General features: G+C 51.3%; 2 protein-coding genes across 3 annotated transcripts in view; both read left to right on the forward strand.

Annotated features, from left to right (window-relative positions):
- The first annotated feature begins 580 nt into the window (after positions 1-580).
- Positions 581-6,457, forward strand: Ech1 (enoyl-CoA hydratase 1). Its single transcript, XM_021210043.2, has 10 exons — positions 581-762; positions 1,278-1,470; positions 1,576-1,664; positions 4,053-4,177; positions 4,254-4,302; positions 4,476-4,540; positions 5,467-5,537; positions 5,629-5,700; positions 5,928-6,078; positions 6,213-6,457. The coding sequence occupies exons 1-10, from the start codon at positions 669-671 to the stop codon at positions 6,315-6,317; spliced, it is 1,014 nt and encodes a 337-aa protein (XP_021065702.1). The 5' UTR covers positions 581-668; the 3' UTR covers positions 6,318-6,457.
- A 3,416-nt stretch (positions 6,458-9,873) lies between these two features.
- Positions 9,874-12,408, forward strand: part of Lgals4 (galectin 4) — an 8,038-nt gene continuing 5,503 nt past the window's right edge. Inside the window, exons 1-3 of one of the 2 annotated variants that reach the window (XM_021207124.1) lie at positions 9,874-10,249; positions 10,472-10,560; positions 11,782-11,986. In XM_021207124.1, coding sequence (XP_021062783.1) covers positions 10,205-10,249; positions 10,472-10,560; positions 11,782-11,986 — 339 coding nt within the window. In that variant the 5' untranslated portion in view covers positions 9,874-10,204. The remainder of the gene's footprint in view (positions 10,250-10,471; positions 10,561-11,781; positions 11,987-12,408) is intronic. The other variant, XM_021207115.1, reaches the window with a different exon arrangement.

The raw sequence follows: 12,408 nt of genomic DNA on the forward strand, positions 1-12,408 counted from the left end.
GTCTTTGTTGGGGGGGGGGGGTTGGGGGTTGGGCGTAGGCAAAAGGAGGAGGATACTTGCAAGTTCCAGGCCAGCCCGGGGTTTTATATAGACTTACATAAAAAAAGGGAGAAGAGGCTAGGTGTTCGGTGTTAAATGTTTGCCTATGCTGCCTCAGTCCCCTCGCAAAACAAAGGAGGGTGGCGTTAGAGCTGCCTACGCACTTCTAAATGTCCAGTAACCTTGAATCCCTAACTTCCCTGGTCCAGGAGCCAACTTCTTAAGTACCTCCTTCTGGCGGTAAGGGAGTAAAAACTGCTTAATTCTGGCCAGCTGGTATCCTAGCAACTTTTTTGTTACCATATCCTGGCAAGGACTGTAGATTGCTAAGCTGCTGCCCTTATGTCCTTGACTATTTCAGTTGTCTGCATTTTGTTCCAACACAGCGTTGTGATGAACTTTATACACAATTTTCCAACAGCACTGTGTGTGAAATATTTTCTCAGGCCAGCGTCCCACTGGGCCAAAGGTTTAAGCAACGTCCCAAGCACATGAGACTCGAGGGAGTGCTTTCTTCGTTTGCCCTTAGTAAAGATGGCGAACTAGGTGGGCCCTCGCTGCTAAAGGGCGGTGGCCGCGGTGGCTTCGGTGCCCTTGATCAACATGGCGAGCGTTTGTGCCCGCCCCCTATGTTTTTCTTCGGTCGTAAGTCGCACGGCTCCGGAGCTCCAGAGACTACCGCGATGACTGTTTCCAGTAAACTCCGCGGCCTGCTGATGCAGCGTGAGTTACCCCTTAATCCGTGGGGGCTCGTTGTCGTGTCGTCTTGTTATAGCGGCGATAAGATGGGGGAAGTCTGCCCGAGTCGCTTTAAACTCCGGAGTCCCTTTGTAATTTAAAGTGAAATTATAATTTTTAAGGTCTGTCTTTCAACCTGAATTCTTTGTCCCTAATCTTGGGTCATTTCCACAAACAAGGGTCTAACGTGGTCTCAGACTGAAACCACTCATAAGCAACACCCTAGTCTTTTGGTTTGGGTTTGGTTTTCCGAGACGGGGGGTGGGGGTGGGGGTTTCTGTGTAGCCCTGGAACTCTCTGCAGACCAGGCTGGCCTCGATCTGAGATCGGATTGCCTCTGGCTCCCAAATGCTTGGATAAAAGGCGTGCACCACCACCTCCTGCCTTGCCTACCCTACTCTTAAAAGTTTTGTCTGGTCATGCCAGTGTCCCTAAGGTGCATAGACTGTTAAAATGTCCCCACTCTAGGCTCTCAAAGGCCCTTCCTTGTCTCTCCCCAGAGCTGAGAGGTACGAGCCAGCTGTACTTCAACATCAGCCTTCGATCTCTGAGCTCCTCTGCACAAGAGGCCCCCGAAGTAGTCTCAGACCACAACTACGAGTCAATTCAAGTCACGTCTGCCCAGAAGCACGTTCTCCACGTGCAGCTGAACCGGCCGGAGAAGAGGAATGCCATGAACAGGGCTTTCTGGAGGTCTGGCCTGCAAGCCCCGCGAGCCTATCTGCTAGAGGAGGCAGAGGTGGGCAGGGACAGGCTCCCCACTCCAGATATAACCCTTCACTTCTTGTGCCTCTGCAGGGAGTTGGTGGAATGCTTCCAAAAGATATCCAAAGACTCGGACTGCCGGGCTGTTGTAGTCTCTGGTGCAGGAAAGATGTTCACATCAGGTACCTTCTCTGCCTGCCTGGCGCCTCTCCCTTGCCGGGGCAGCCATACTGCTAGTTTTCTTTGCTGATTTTGCTCACTTACCCCCACTTTTTGCATTTTTTTTTCTCCCCTGGCCGGCCTGGAACTCTCTATTTAGACTAGGCTACTCCAGAAGTTGAAGTAATCCTCCTGTCTCAGCTTCGTAAGTGTTGAATGCTGGGATTTATAAGTGTGACTCAATGCTCTGGCCTCCTCCTTTTGTTTCTAGAAGGAAACAAAAATACTTGGCAGGTGGCATGTGCCATTAGTCCCAGCACTGGAGTGGCAGAGGCCAGTGGGTCTCTGGGAGTTCACGGCCATCTTGGACTACAGAGCCAGGACAGTCAGGGCTGCACAGAGGAATCCTGACTAGAAGAAAATAAAAAGAAAATGTGACTTTTATTTCTGTGTGTGCAGAAGTCACATGACGCCTTCTGAGAGTTGGTTCTCTGGTTCTCTCCTTCCCCATGACCAAGCTCAGCTGAACGCTGGCCCCGCTTGCCCGCAAGCCTTCAAACACCTTTTCCTGCTGAGCCATCTTGCTGGCACAGGTTGACTTCTGCCTACCCCCACCCCACCCCCACGCATGGAAGTTACCCCACTACCCTTTCTCCTCTTTGACCCCTGGCCCCTTCTCCACTTAGCATGGCTTGTTTCCCGATTTTCTGTTCTGCCTTGAAACCCATCCAATGATTTTTTTGTTTTGTTTTGTTTTTTTGAGACAGGGTTTCTCTGTATAGCCCTGGCTGTCCTGGAACTCACTCTGTAGACCAGGCTGGCCTCAAACTCAGAAATCCACCTGCCTCTACCTCCCGAGTGCTGGGATTAAAGGCCTGCGCCACCACCACGACCGACAATTTTTTTTAAAAAAATTAATTTATGTGCATTGGTGTTTGATGTGCCTGTGTGAGGGCGTCAGATCCCCTGGAACTGGAGTTACGGACAGTTGTGAGCTGCCGTGTGGGTGCTGGGACTTGAACCTGGATCCTCTGGAAGAGCCGCTCTTACCCCTGAGCCATGTCTCCAGCTCCCAGCCAGAGATTTCTTTAGCTTCAGGTGTTTTGTTTGCAGTCCTCAGATTTCCAGGCGGTTCTTTGTGATGAGGCCTCAGTGACTTTCTAGATCCTTCTGCTTCAAGCAGCCTGCCTCTTGTTTATTCTGGTTTTGTTTTCTATTTTTGCACATGTGTGTGAGTACATTTGCGTGTGTGTGCACATGGATGAAGGCACCAGCCCAAGGTTGTCCTGTGTCTGTCTTTCTTCCTCTCTCTCTCTCTCTCTCTCTCTCTCTCTCTCTCTCTCTCTCTCCCTCTCCCTCCCTCCCTCCCTCCCTCCCTTCCTTCCTTTCTTTTTAATAATTTATTTATTTTTATTTTATGTGCATTGGTGAGTTGACTGCATGTGTGTCTGTGTGAGGGTGTCAGATCCCCTGGAACTGCAGTTACAGGTAGTTGTGAGCTGCCGTGTTGGTGCTGGAATTTGAACCCAGATCCCCTGAAAGAACAGTCACCAGTGCTCGTAACTGCTGAGCCATCTCTCCAGCCTCAAGACTGTGTTTATTATTATTATTATTATTATTATCATTATTATTGGTTTTTCAATCCTGGGTTTCTCTGTGTAGCCCTGGCTGTTCTGGAACTTGCTCTGTAGACTAGGCTGGCCTCAAACTCACAGAGATCCGCCTGCCTCTAACTCCTGAATTCTGGGATTAAAAAGGCTTGGAACACCAACCCGGGCTTTCTGTTTATTTTTATTTAGATTTTTTTTTTTTAACACATTGAAGACAAAACTCAATGTGTTATTCAAATACAGGGCTTCTTCCTTTTAGGCAAGTGCCACCATAGGCCCCTCAGTGGTGGATTCTAGGCCAGTGCTCCGCCACTGAGCCACACCCCCAGCTCTTCCTCTTTGTGAATTCTAAGCAAACAGGGCTGTGCCCTCCCTCCACCCCACTTGGTGAATTCTAGACAAGTGTTCAACCACAGCTAAGACTTTTACATTTACTGCATGGGTTGGGAGACAAGGGCTCACAAGCTCCCCCTAGCGATGTGTGGGAGAATGTCTGAAAAAGTCTACAGCAGGTCTTGGGAACGCCGATATTCCCAGCATTGGGAAGCTGAGACCAGAGACTCTGTAGACTGAGGTTAGCCTGGGCTGCACAGAGAAACCTCGTCTTAAGCAAAACGAGACTGTGTATGCGTATATATATATATTGCACAACATGGAATCCCTGATCCCCTAGACCTCCGTGAGTTTCTTTCTCCACTGTGGTGATGTTTTGTTTGGAGCCGTGGCTCTTGGGTTCCGAGCCCTGGCTGGGTCAGTGAATGGCCCTGAACGCTACATAACCTCTCATCCCCTTCTCACCAGGTATTGACCTCATGGACATGGCCTCTGACCTCCTGCAGCCCTCAGGAGATGATGCAGCCCGCATAGCCTGGTACCTCCGTGACCTCATCAGCAAGTACCAGAAGACCTTCACTGTCATTGAGAAGGTGACTCGGAGTGGGTGGCATCCCCTCTGCCTACCCCTCCTCTGCCAGCTTTGACAACTCTCCTTTTCCATTCTAGTGCCCCAAGCCAGTGATTGCTGCCGTTCACGGAGGCTGCATTGGCGCAGGTTAGTCTGTAGCCAGTGGCCACCTCTTGGCCACCAACTAGTCATGAGGCTGCTACCCCCTCCACTCCTGCCAGTGGCCTCAGCTCAGCTGTGTCTAGTTAGACTCGGTCCCGTGTATTGGGAGGACAGATTGGTCCCTGTCCTTATCTGCTGTCCCTGGCCTTTCCTCCCAGGCGTGGACCTCATTTCCGCCTGTGACATTCGCTACTGCACTCAGGACGCTTTTTTCCAGATCAAGGTGAGACACTCCCTGAGCTAGCTCTTGCCTTCTGGAACCCCTGTAGTGGTAGGCAATCTCAGGCGAGGGCGGGGCGGGGCAGAGACTGTTCGGGCCAAGGCAGAGGGTTCTGAGGGCTTCCTGGAAGGAAGTCTGTCAGCACCAAATACCTCCAGACCAAGGCGGACATGAAGAGGCTCCGCTTGTAGTCTCCGCACCCCAGAGCCTAAGACAGCCAGGGCTATTGTGTGAGCGGTGAGCATTTTTTTCCCCTGTCACTGTGATAAAATACTTGGAAAAGCAACTGATCAGAGAAGGGGTTTATTGTAGGTAGCCCACCATTCAAGGTACAGTAGTCCATCATGGGGAGGTTGTGTGTGTGGAGTCAGGGCAGCAGGACCTTGAAGCACCTGGTCACATTACTCTGCAGTCAGAAGAGATCAGTGAGGGCTGGCACTGCTCTACCCCCACGACCCCACCCACATAGATGCATCAGTGAATGCAGTCATGGTAGTACCTCACAGGCACGCACAGAGGCTGGTCTCTCCATACTGTTAGGTGTGTAAGCACTAGCTACCACACAGCCCGACCTGAGCTACATAGCAAGACCGTGTCAGAAAGGTGGGCATGAGGGGAAAAAAGCTCTAAGCTGCCTCTGCCCAGCACCAAAAGGGGGATGTAAGATCATTTGTACAGGATGCCATCATGGACACTCTCATGAATAAGCTAGTGGTCCATACAGAGAGACAGAGCTGGGACTGCCAGCTATGCTGCAGAGGGTAGGGGGTGGAGTGGTGCCCAGGGTTCTGGAAAGGGCCTCTTGAGCAAGCTGGAGGACCAGGTGGCCAGCACATCTTGAGGTTGTCTGAGCTGGAGGGTGGCGGAGCCTCTGAGTAGTATAATGCGTGATGCCCGACAAGCAAACACTGATAAGTGTTTCTCTCTAGGAGGTGGATGTGGGCTTGGCTGCGGATGTAGGAACACTGCAGCGACTGCCCAAGGTCATCGGGAACCAGAGGTGGGACAGCTGACTGTGGGGGAGGGGCCAGCCCAGCCCCTCCCAGATTCAGTTTGACAGGGTCTTCTTATCTGTTCTCCCTATTCTGTAGCCTGGTCAACGAGCTGACCTTCACTGCCCGCAAGATGATGGCTGACGAGGCCCTGGACAGTGGGTTGGTCAGGTAGGGCCCTAATTGGCTGGCTGATGGCAGGGAAGTACACAGGGCCGTCTCAGCCAGATTGGAGCTCTATGGTCCCCCGTATCCTCACTCCAGAGACCAGATGGCCATTACCAGAGTGACTGTTTGTTGAGCCCTTTGGTTGGGGCTTCCCATTTTCTCTGGGAGGCCACCTGGTTATCCACAGGGCAGGGAGAAGATGTCCCCCTCACCTAATCTTTCCCTGGCAGCCGTGCGTTCCAAGATAAGGACGCCATGCTGAATGCAGCCTTTGCCCTGGCGGCCGAGATTTCCAGCAAGAGCCCTGTGGCTGTGCAGGGGTCAAAAATCAATCTACTCTACTCCCGAGACCATTCCGTGGACGAGAGCCTTGACTACATGGTAGGGCCCTGCCTACACCAACTATTGTGCGCCCTGGTCCAGGGTGAACAACTGCTGGCTTGGCGAGTGGGGAATCTGCACATGCGCACTCCTCTGATTGGCGCCTTCCGGTCTTTCCCGCACCCCTGATCCAGGCCACCTGGAACATGAGCATGCTGCAGACCCAGGACATCATCAAGTCAGTCCAGGCAGCCATGGAGAAGAAGGACACAAAAAGCGTCACCTTCTCCAAGCTCTGAATGTCTTCCTGACCCTGAGAGAGGAAGACTCCGCGGAGCCAGGCCTCCTCCCATGGGGCTTCCCAGAGTATAACTTTATGACTTAGTTCTTCATTTCCTGGGACTTTATCTTCACTGTGAACAATAAAGTTTGAACAGCGGTGTGTCTCTACTGCAGTGGGTGGGGGCTCAGAGGCACTGGCTCTAGGGAGGGCAGCTGGGAAAGCGGGGAGGTGGGCAAATCTGACCGGGGCCAGGAGGAAGTGGGTAAGGAACAGAAACAGAGGAAGGCTGAAAGGGACACCTGTCCCCTGTGCCCGTCCTTGTGTGGAGCTGTGTGACTCCCCAGGACGCACAGTAAGGCCATGGAGTTGAGCTGACTTCGTTGCTGCCAATCCTGAGCAGTTCATTTCTTCCTTTCTTTTTCTTTCCTTGAGAGCAGTAAGTGCTTTTCACTTAGCCCCTTCGCTATCTCTGCAGCCCCTTTACAGACGTGCTGGCTTTTACTGCTTATCAGTGTGTGTGAATTTGGGAGGAAGGTCATTCTCTTCCCACCACATGGGTCCTTGGGTTGAACTTGGTGGCAAGTGTCGTCTTTACCTGTTAAGCCACCCAACCACCCCTCCCCAACTCCCCTTTTAATTTAATTTTATTTTTAGATACAGTCTCATGTAGACATGTCTGGCCTGGAACTCACTGTGTAGCTGAGAATGACCCCAGACTCCTATTTACAGATGTGCATCACCACATCCGGCCAGTTGCTCCCCCCCCCCCCCCGTGTGTTTGTTTTCTTATCCATTAATGATCTGGATTTATGTTTGGAATGAGTGTAAGAGGTCAAACATTTACTTAGTGTTTTCTGTATGCTGAGTACCTATCTGGCAATGGGCACTTATTACCTTGATGACCATTTGCTCCCTCCTTCCCTGCGTTGGTGGCTGGATCCCAGGACCCGACACAGGCCAAGCAACGGTTCCACCTCGGAGCTCTGGCCCAGCCAGCTCTTTTCATTTTTATTTTAAGTGCACTTTGAGTTTTTGTCTGCGTGTCTACATGCGTGCCTCAACCTTTGGCGGTATTCCTCAGAATCCTTCAGCCTTGTCTGGTTTTTGTTTTTAATCTTGTTTTATGGATGGGTGCTTTAACCTGTAGTATGTGTAGCACATGCATGCATCACCCACAGGAGCCAATAAAGGCTGTTGGGTCCCTGGAATCGAAGTTACAGATGGTTGTGAACCACCATGTGGGTCTGGGAATCCAACCCAGGTCTTTTAGAAAGGCTCTTAACTGCTGAGCCACCTCTCCGGCCCTGACTTTTAGATTTTTTGAGTCATGGTTTCTCTGTGTATCCCTGGCTGTCCTGGAACTCACTCTGTAGACCGGGCTGGCCTTGAACTCAGAGATTCGCCTGCCTCTGCCTCCCAAGTGCTGGGATTAAAGGCCTGTGTCACCACTACCTGACATGAGAATTCTTTTTCATTCATTTATCTTATGTGTGAGTATTTTGTCTCATGTATGTCTATCTTCGCTAGGGCTTTTACAGACATTTTTCCCAGCTAAGGTCCCTACTCTCAGATGACCCTGCTGGTGTCAAGTTGATATAAAACGAGCCAGCACGAGCCGGGCAGTGGTGGCACACGCCTTTAATCCCAGCACTCAGGAGGTAGAGGCAGGTAGATTTCTGAGTTTGAGGCCAGCCTGGTCTACAGAGAGTTCCAGGACAGCCAGGGCTACACAGAGAAAAACCCTGTCTCGAAAAAACCAAAAAAAAAAAAAAAAAAAAAAGACAGGGCATCATTGACTCAAGCTGGCCTTGGGCTTCAGCCTTCGGAGCAGCTGCGGTTGGCTACAGGCCTGTGCAAGCAGGGGAGCAGTGTTTCCTCATCCCACCACCACCACCATCTTGTTTTTTCGGAAATGTTCTCTTTATGTGGCCCAAGATGTCCTTGAATTCACAGCAATCCCCTGGCCTCAATCCCCCTAATGTTCAGACTACAGGCATGAGCATGCTGTCTCCTGCTGTGAATACTCCTCTTCCTCTTCCTCCTCTTTCCTGGTTGTTTTTCCCCTAAGACAGGGTTTCTCTGTGTAGCCCTGGCTGTCCTGGAACTCACTCTGTAGACCAGGCTGGCCTTGAACTCAGAGATTCGCCTGCCTCTGCCTACCAAGTGCTGGGATTAAAGGTGTGCGCCACCACTACACAGCTTTCTTTTCTTTTCTTTTAATTTTTTTTAAAGATTTATTTATTTATTATATGTAAGTACACTGTAGCTATCTTCAGACACACCAGAAGAGGGCATCAGATCTCATTATAGATGGTTGTGAGCCATCATGTGGTTGCTGGGATTTGAACTCAGGACCTCCAGAAGAGCAGCCAGTGCTCTTAACCGCTGAGCCATCTCTCCAGCCCTCTTTTCTTTTCTTTTCTTTTCTTTTCTTTTCTTTTCTTTTCTTTTCTTTTTTTTGTCTTTTTTGTTTTGTTTTGTTTTTTATTTCATTTTCTTTTCTTTTTTCCCTTTTTTTCTCTGTCCCCTCTTCTTCCTTCCTTCCTACCTTTCTTTCTTTCTTTCTTTCTTTCTTTCTTTCTTTCTTTCTTTCTTTCTTTCTTTCTTTCTTTCTTTCTTTCTTTCTTTCTTTCTTTCTTTCTCTGAGACAGGGTCTTTTTACATAACCTTGGCTGTTCCAGAACTGACTATTTAACTGTTAAGCCACCTAGCTGCCCCTCCCCAGTCTGAGGCCACAGGGAAGCCTCAAACCCTGCTTCCCTCCATCTTCTAAATGCTAGGATTAAAGTCATTGCCAGGGTGCCCAGCGATTTTTTTTTTTTTTTTTTTTTAAGGCAGAATCTTGCGCTGCAGACAAGGCTGCCCCTGAGCATGCAAGGAATTCTGCCTCTGCCTCCCAAGTGCTGGGATCCATCTAGTATAAGGGCCACCTGCAGCCAGCCACCACGTCCCACACATCTCTCCAGACAAGCCATCAGCCAGACACTCGAGATGGCCCATGTCCCAGCACCGGGCTACCAGCCCACCTAAGCCCACACCTCCTCTTCCCAAAATCCCATTTGTTGTTGGGTTTTTATTTGTTTTGGGACAGGATCTCAGGCAGCCCAGCCTGGCCTTGGACTCACTGTCCAGTGGAGGATGATCTCGTCACCGGGGAACGTCCTGGCTGGTCATGGGTGCTTGGATCTAGGCGTGCATTAGCATACGCTGTAGTGCTGGATATGAAACCTAGGGTTTCTTGCAGGGCACAAAAGCATTCTACCAATTAAGCTAACTCCAAACTTGCAGCAATTCTCCTGCCTCAGCCTTCCATGTGCTGGGGTTAGGGGTTGGGTCCCCAGTGTGACTGACCACTGCCTGCATTCATTTCAAGGATTTGCGATGAGGTTTCTACTATTTCTCCCATTTACAAACGGGCAGAGGAGACGATGGCTCTGCATAGCCAGGAATTGGCAATGGCAGAACTGGAACCCAGAACCTGTGGCCCCAGCTGCGTGTGCACTGAGCCCCTGTTATATAGCCTGTGGGCTCAGGAGGTGCCTGCCCTTTACTCCTGCTTCTATTGCCCACCTGTTCAGACATTCCCGTGTCCCAGCCCCTGCCCTGCCCACCTGATCCACCCTCCCTCTGCCAACAGTCCTCTGGGTAGGGTTTTATGGTTCTGATAAAGCCTTGCAAGGGCAAAGTCCAGAAATACTTCCTCCTTGTCTGGGCCCTGGGAGGGTCAGCATCCCTGCTGCCAAGATGGGAGACAAGGGCGTGCCCTAGAGGTCCCCACCAGAGAGACCTCATGAACTCTCTCCCCTGCCAGCCACTCCCTCTAGTATAAGGGCCACCTGCAGCCAGCCACCACTTCCCACACATCTCTTCTCTCCAGGCAAGCTATCAGCCCAGACTCTCAAGATGGCCTATGTCCCAGCACCGGGCTACCAGCCCAGCTACAATCCGGTGAGATGCCCACCTGAGCCCAAACCTCTCTTCTCTGAGCCCCATTTTCTCATTTTCTCCCTTTGCTATGCTGGGCAAGTATTCTTCTACTGACCCATATCCTTAGCCCCTTACCCTAAGTTTCATCTCCCCCGCTTAAGGGACAGAGGGTCTTTGGGGTGAGAGGAAAGGGTTGTGGCCAGCAGGCAACCTCTGAGGCTCTTCAACTGGTCCCTTCCACAGACTCTGCCCTACAAGAGCCCCATACCAGGTGGCCTCAGTGTCGGGATGTCCGTTTACATCCAAGGAACGGCCAAAGAGAACATGAGACGGTGAGACGGTCCCCAGCCCCCTTTCCTGCTCACCCCAGGGAGGGGCCTTCACCTTCCCTAACTCTGATGCCAGGTGGTTTGAAACGTGCTGGGATTCCAGTGTTCATGGGTTTCCTCTGGATGCTTGTGGGGTACAAATGGCCTATGGGGACAGAAATGAACAGGGAGACCCCAACCTAGGAAGTGGGCAAAGGAAGGAAGCAGTGGAGGGCTAGTAGACTAAGGGCTGTGTGGGTCATATCAAGATTGGCCAAGAGAAGTCAGGAAGGGGTCACTACAAGAGGAGGCTCTATGGCTGGGACAGATTTAAGAGTAAATTCAGTTCACAAGGTCAGAGCCAAGCCCTGAGGTCACCTCCCCTTGCCCCCTGTGTGTGGAGGGTACTCAGCCACTGTGTGATTCAGATTGCTACTGAGCATCTCTGCTCTTCAGCTTCCAATCTGTAAAATGGGATGATTGTCAGGTTTCAGTGTGCAAAAAGAGCAATTCCACTAAGGCTTGACTTTTTCCATGGTTCAGCTTGGTATATATGTGTGTGCAGAGCATACGTACATGTGTGTGTGCATGCATGTGTGTGCAAGGCAGCGGTTAACCTCAAGTGTCTTTCTCAGGCACCATCCACTTTTGTGTTTGTGGGGGGGCACACATATGTGTGCACATGTATGTGCACACGTGTGTGTGCATGTGTGTATGTGCAGGTGCATCTGTGTGCATGTGGAGGCCAGAGGTCAACTTCAGGTGTCACCCCAATCACCTTTCACGTTGTTTTGGTGTGTTTTTGTTTTGTTTCTGAGGCTGTGGTCTTACTATGTAGCGCTGGCTTGCCACACCATGCCTAGTACTAGGAGCAGAGAGGGTGGGGACGAAGACCCTTGCCCTCTCAGGTGACGCACAGCAGTAATCCCAACACTCTGCAGGCTAAGGCAGGAAGATCACAAGTTAGAGGCTAGCCTGGGCTACATCACCCCCTCAACCCCCCAAAGAAGAAAACAATATAAGAAAGAAAGGGGTTTTATCCTGATCATTGAAGAGGCTCGGGGGAGGTGAGAGAGGTAGAGAGGAGCGGCCACAGGACTCTGCCTTAGGGAACGCAGGCTCCCTACTCCCTCTGAGCTGCGTCAATGGTGTCCAGTCAGGGTGACCCCCTGAAGTCAGGGCTCCCTACTGAAGGCCCCATGCGCAGGTGAGCTGCACTTTGAACCGTCCCTCATATCCCACCAGGTTCCACGTGAACTTCGCTGTGGGGCAGGATGAAGGGGCGGATATTGCTTTCCACTTCAATCCTCGCTTTGACGGCTGGGACAAGGTGGTCTTCAACACAATGCAAAGTGGACAGTGGGGCAAGGAGGAGAAGAAAAAGAGCATGCCTTTCCACAAGGGCAAGCACTTCGAGCTGGTGTTCATGGTCATGCCCGAGCACTACAAGGTAGGGCCACTCCTCCCTGCCTGCAGCCCCCTCCCTGCCTGCAGCCCCTCCCTGCCTGCAGCCCCCTCCCTGCCTGCAGCCCCTCCCTGCCTGCAGCCCCTCCCTGCCTGCAGCCCCTCCCTGCGTGAAGCCCTCCTTCCCTGAGTGAAGCCCTCCCTCTCTGCAGCCCCCTCCCTGCCTGCAGCCCCCCTCCCTCCCTACAGTCTCCCCCATGCCCTATAACCCTCTTTCTCTCTTGTCCTCCCTGATGTCCACCCTGGTGGATGGAAGCCTTGGGCATACTGGGCAAATGCAAAATGCCCTCTCTATAACTAAGCCACAGCCCTAGCTCTCTTTTAATTTTTTATATTCTTTATATATTCCCTTTATATTCTTTATATATACTCTCTATAGGCCAGCTCTCCTGGAACTCACTATATAGA

Source organism: Mus pahari, chromosome 1 (genome assembly GCF_900095145.1).
Source record: "Mus pahari chromosome 1, PAHARI_EIJ_v1.1, whole genome shotgun sequence".
Classification (NCBI taxonomy): Eukaryota; Metazoa; Chordata; class Mammalia; order Rodentia; family Muridae; genus Mus; species Mus pahari.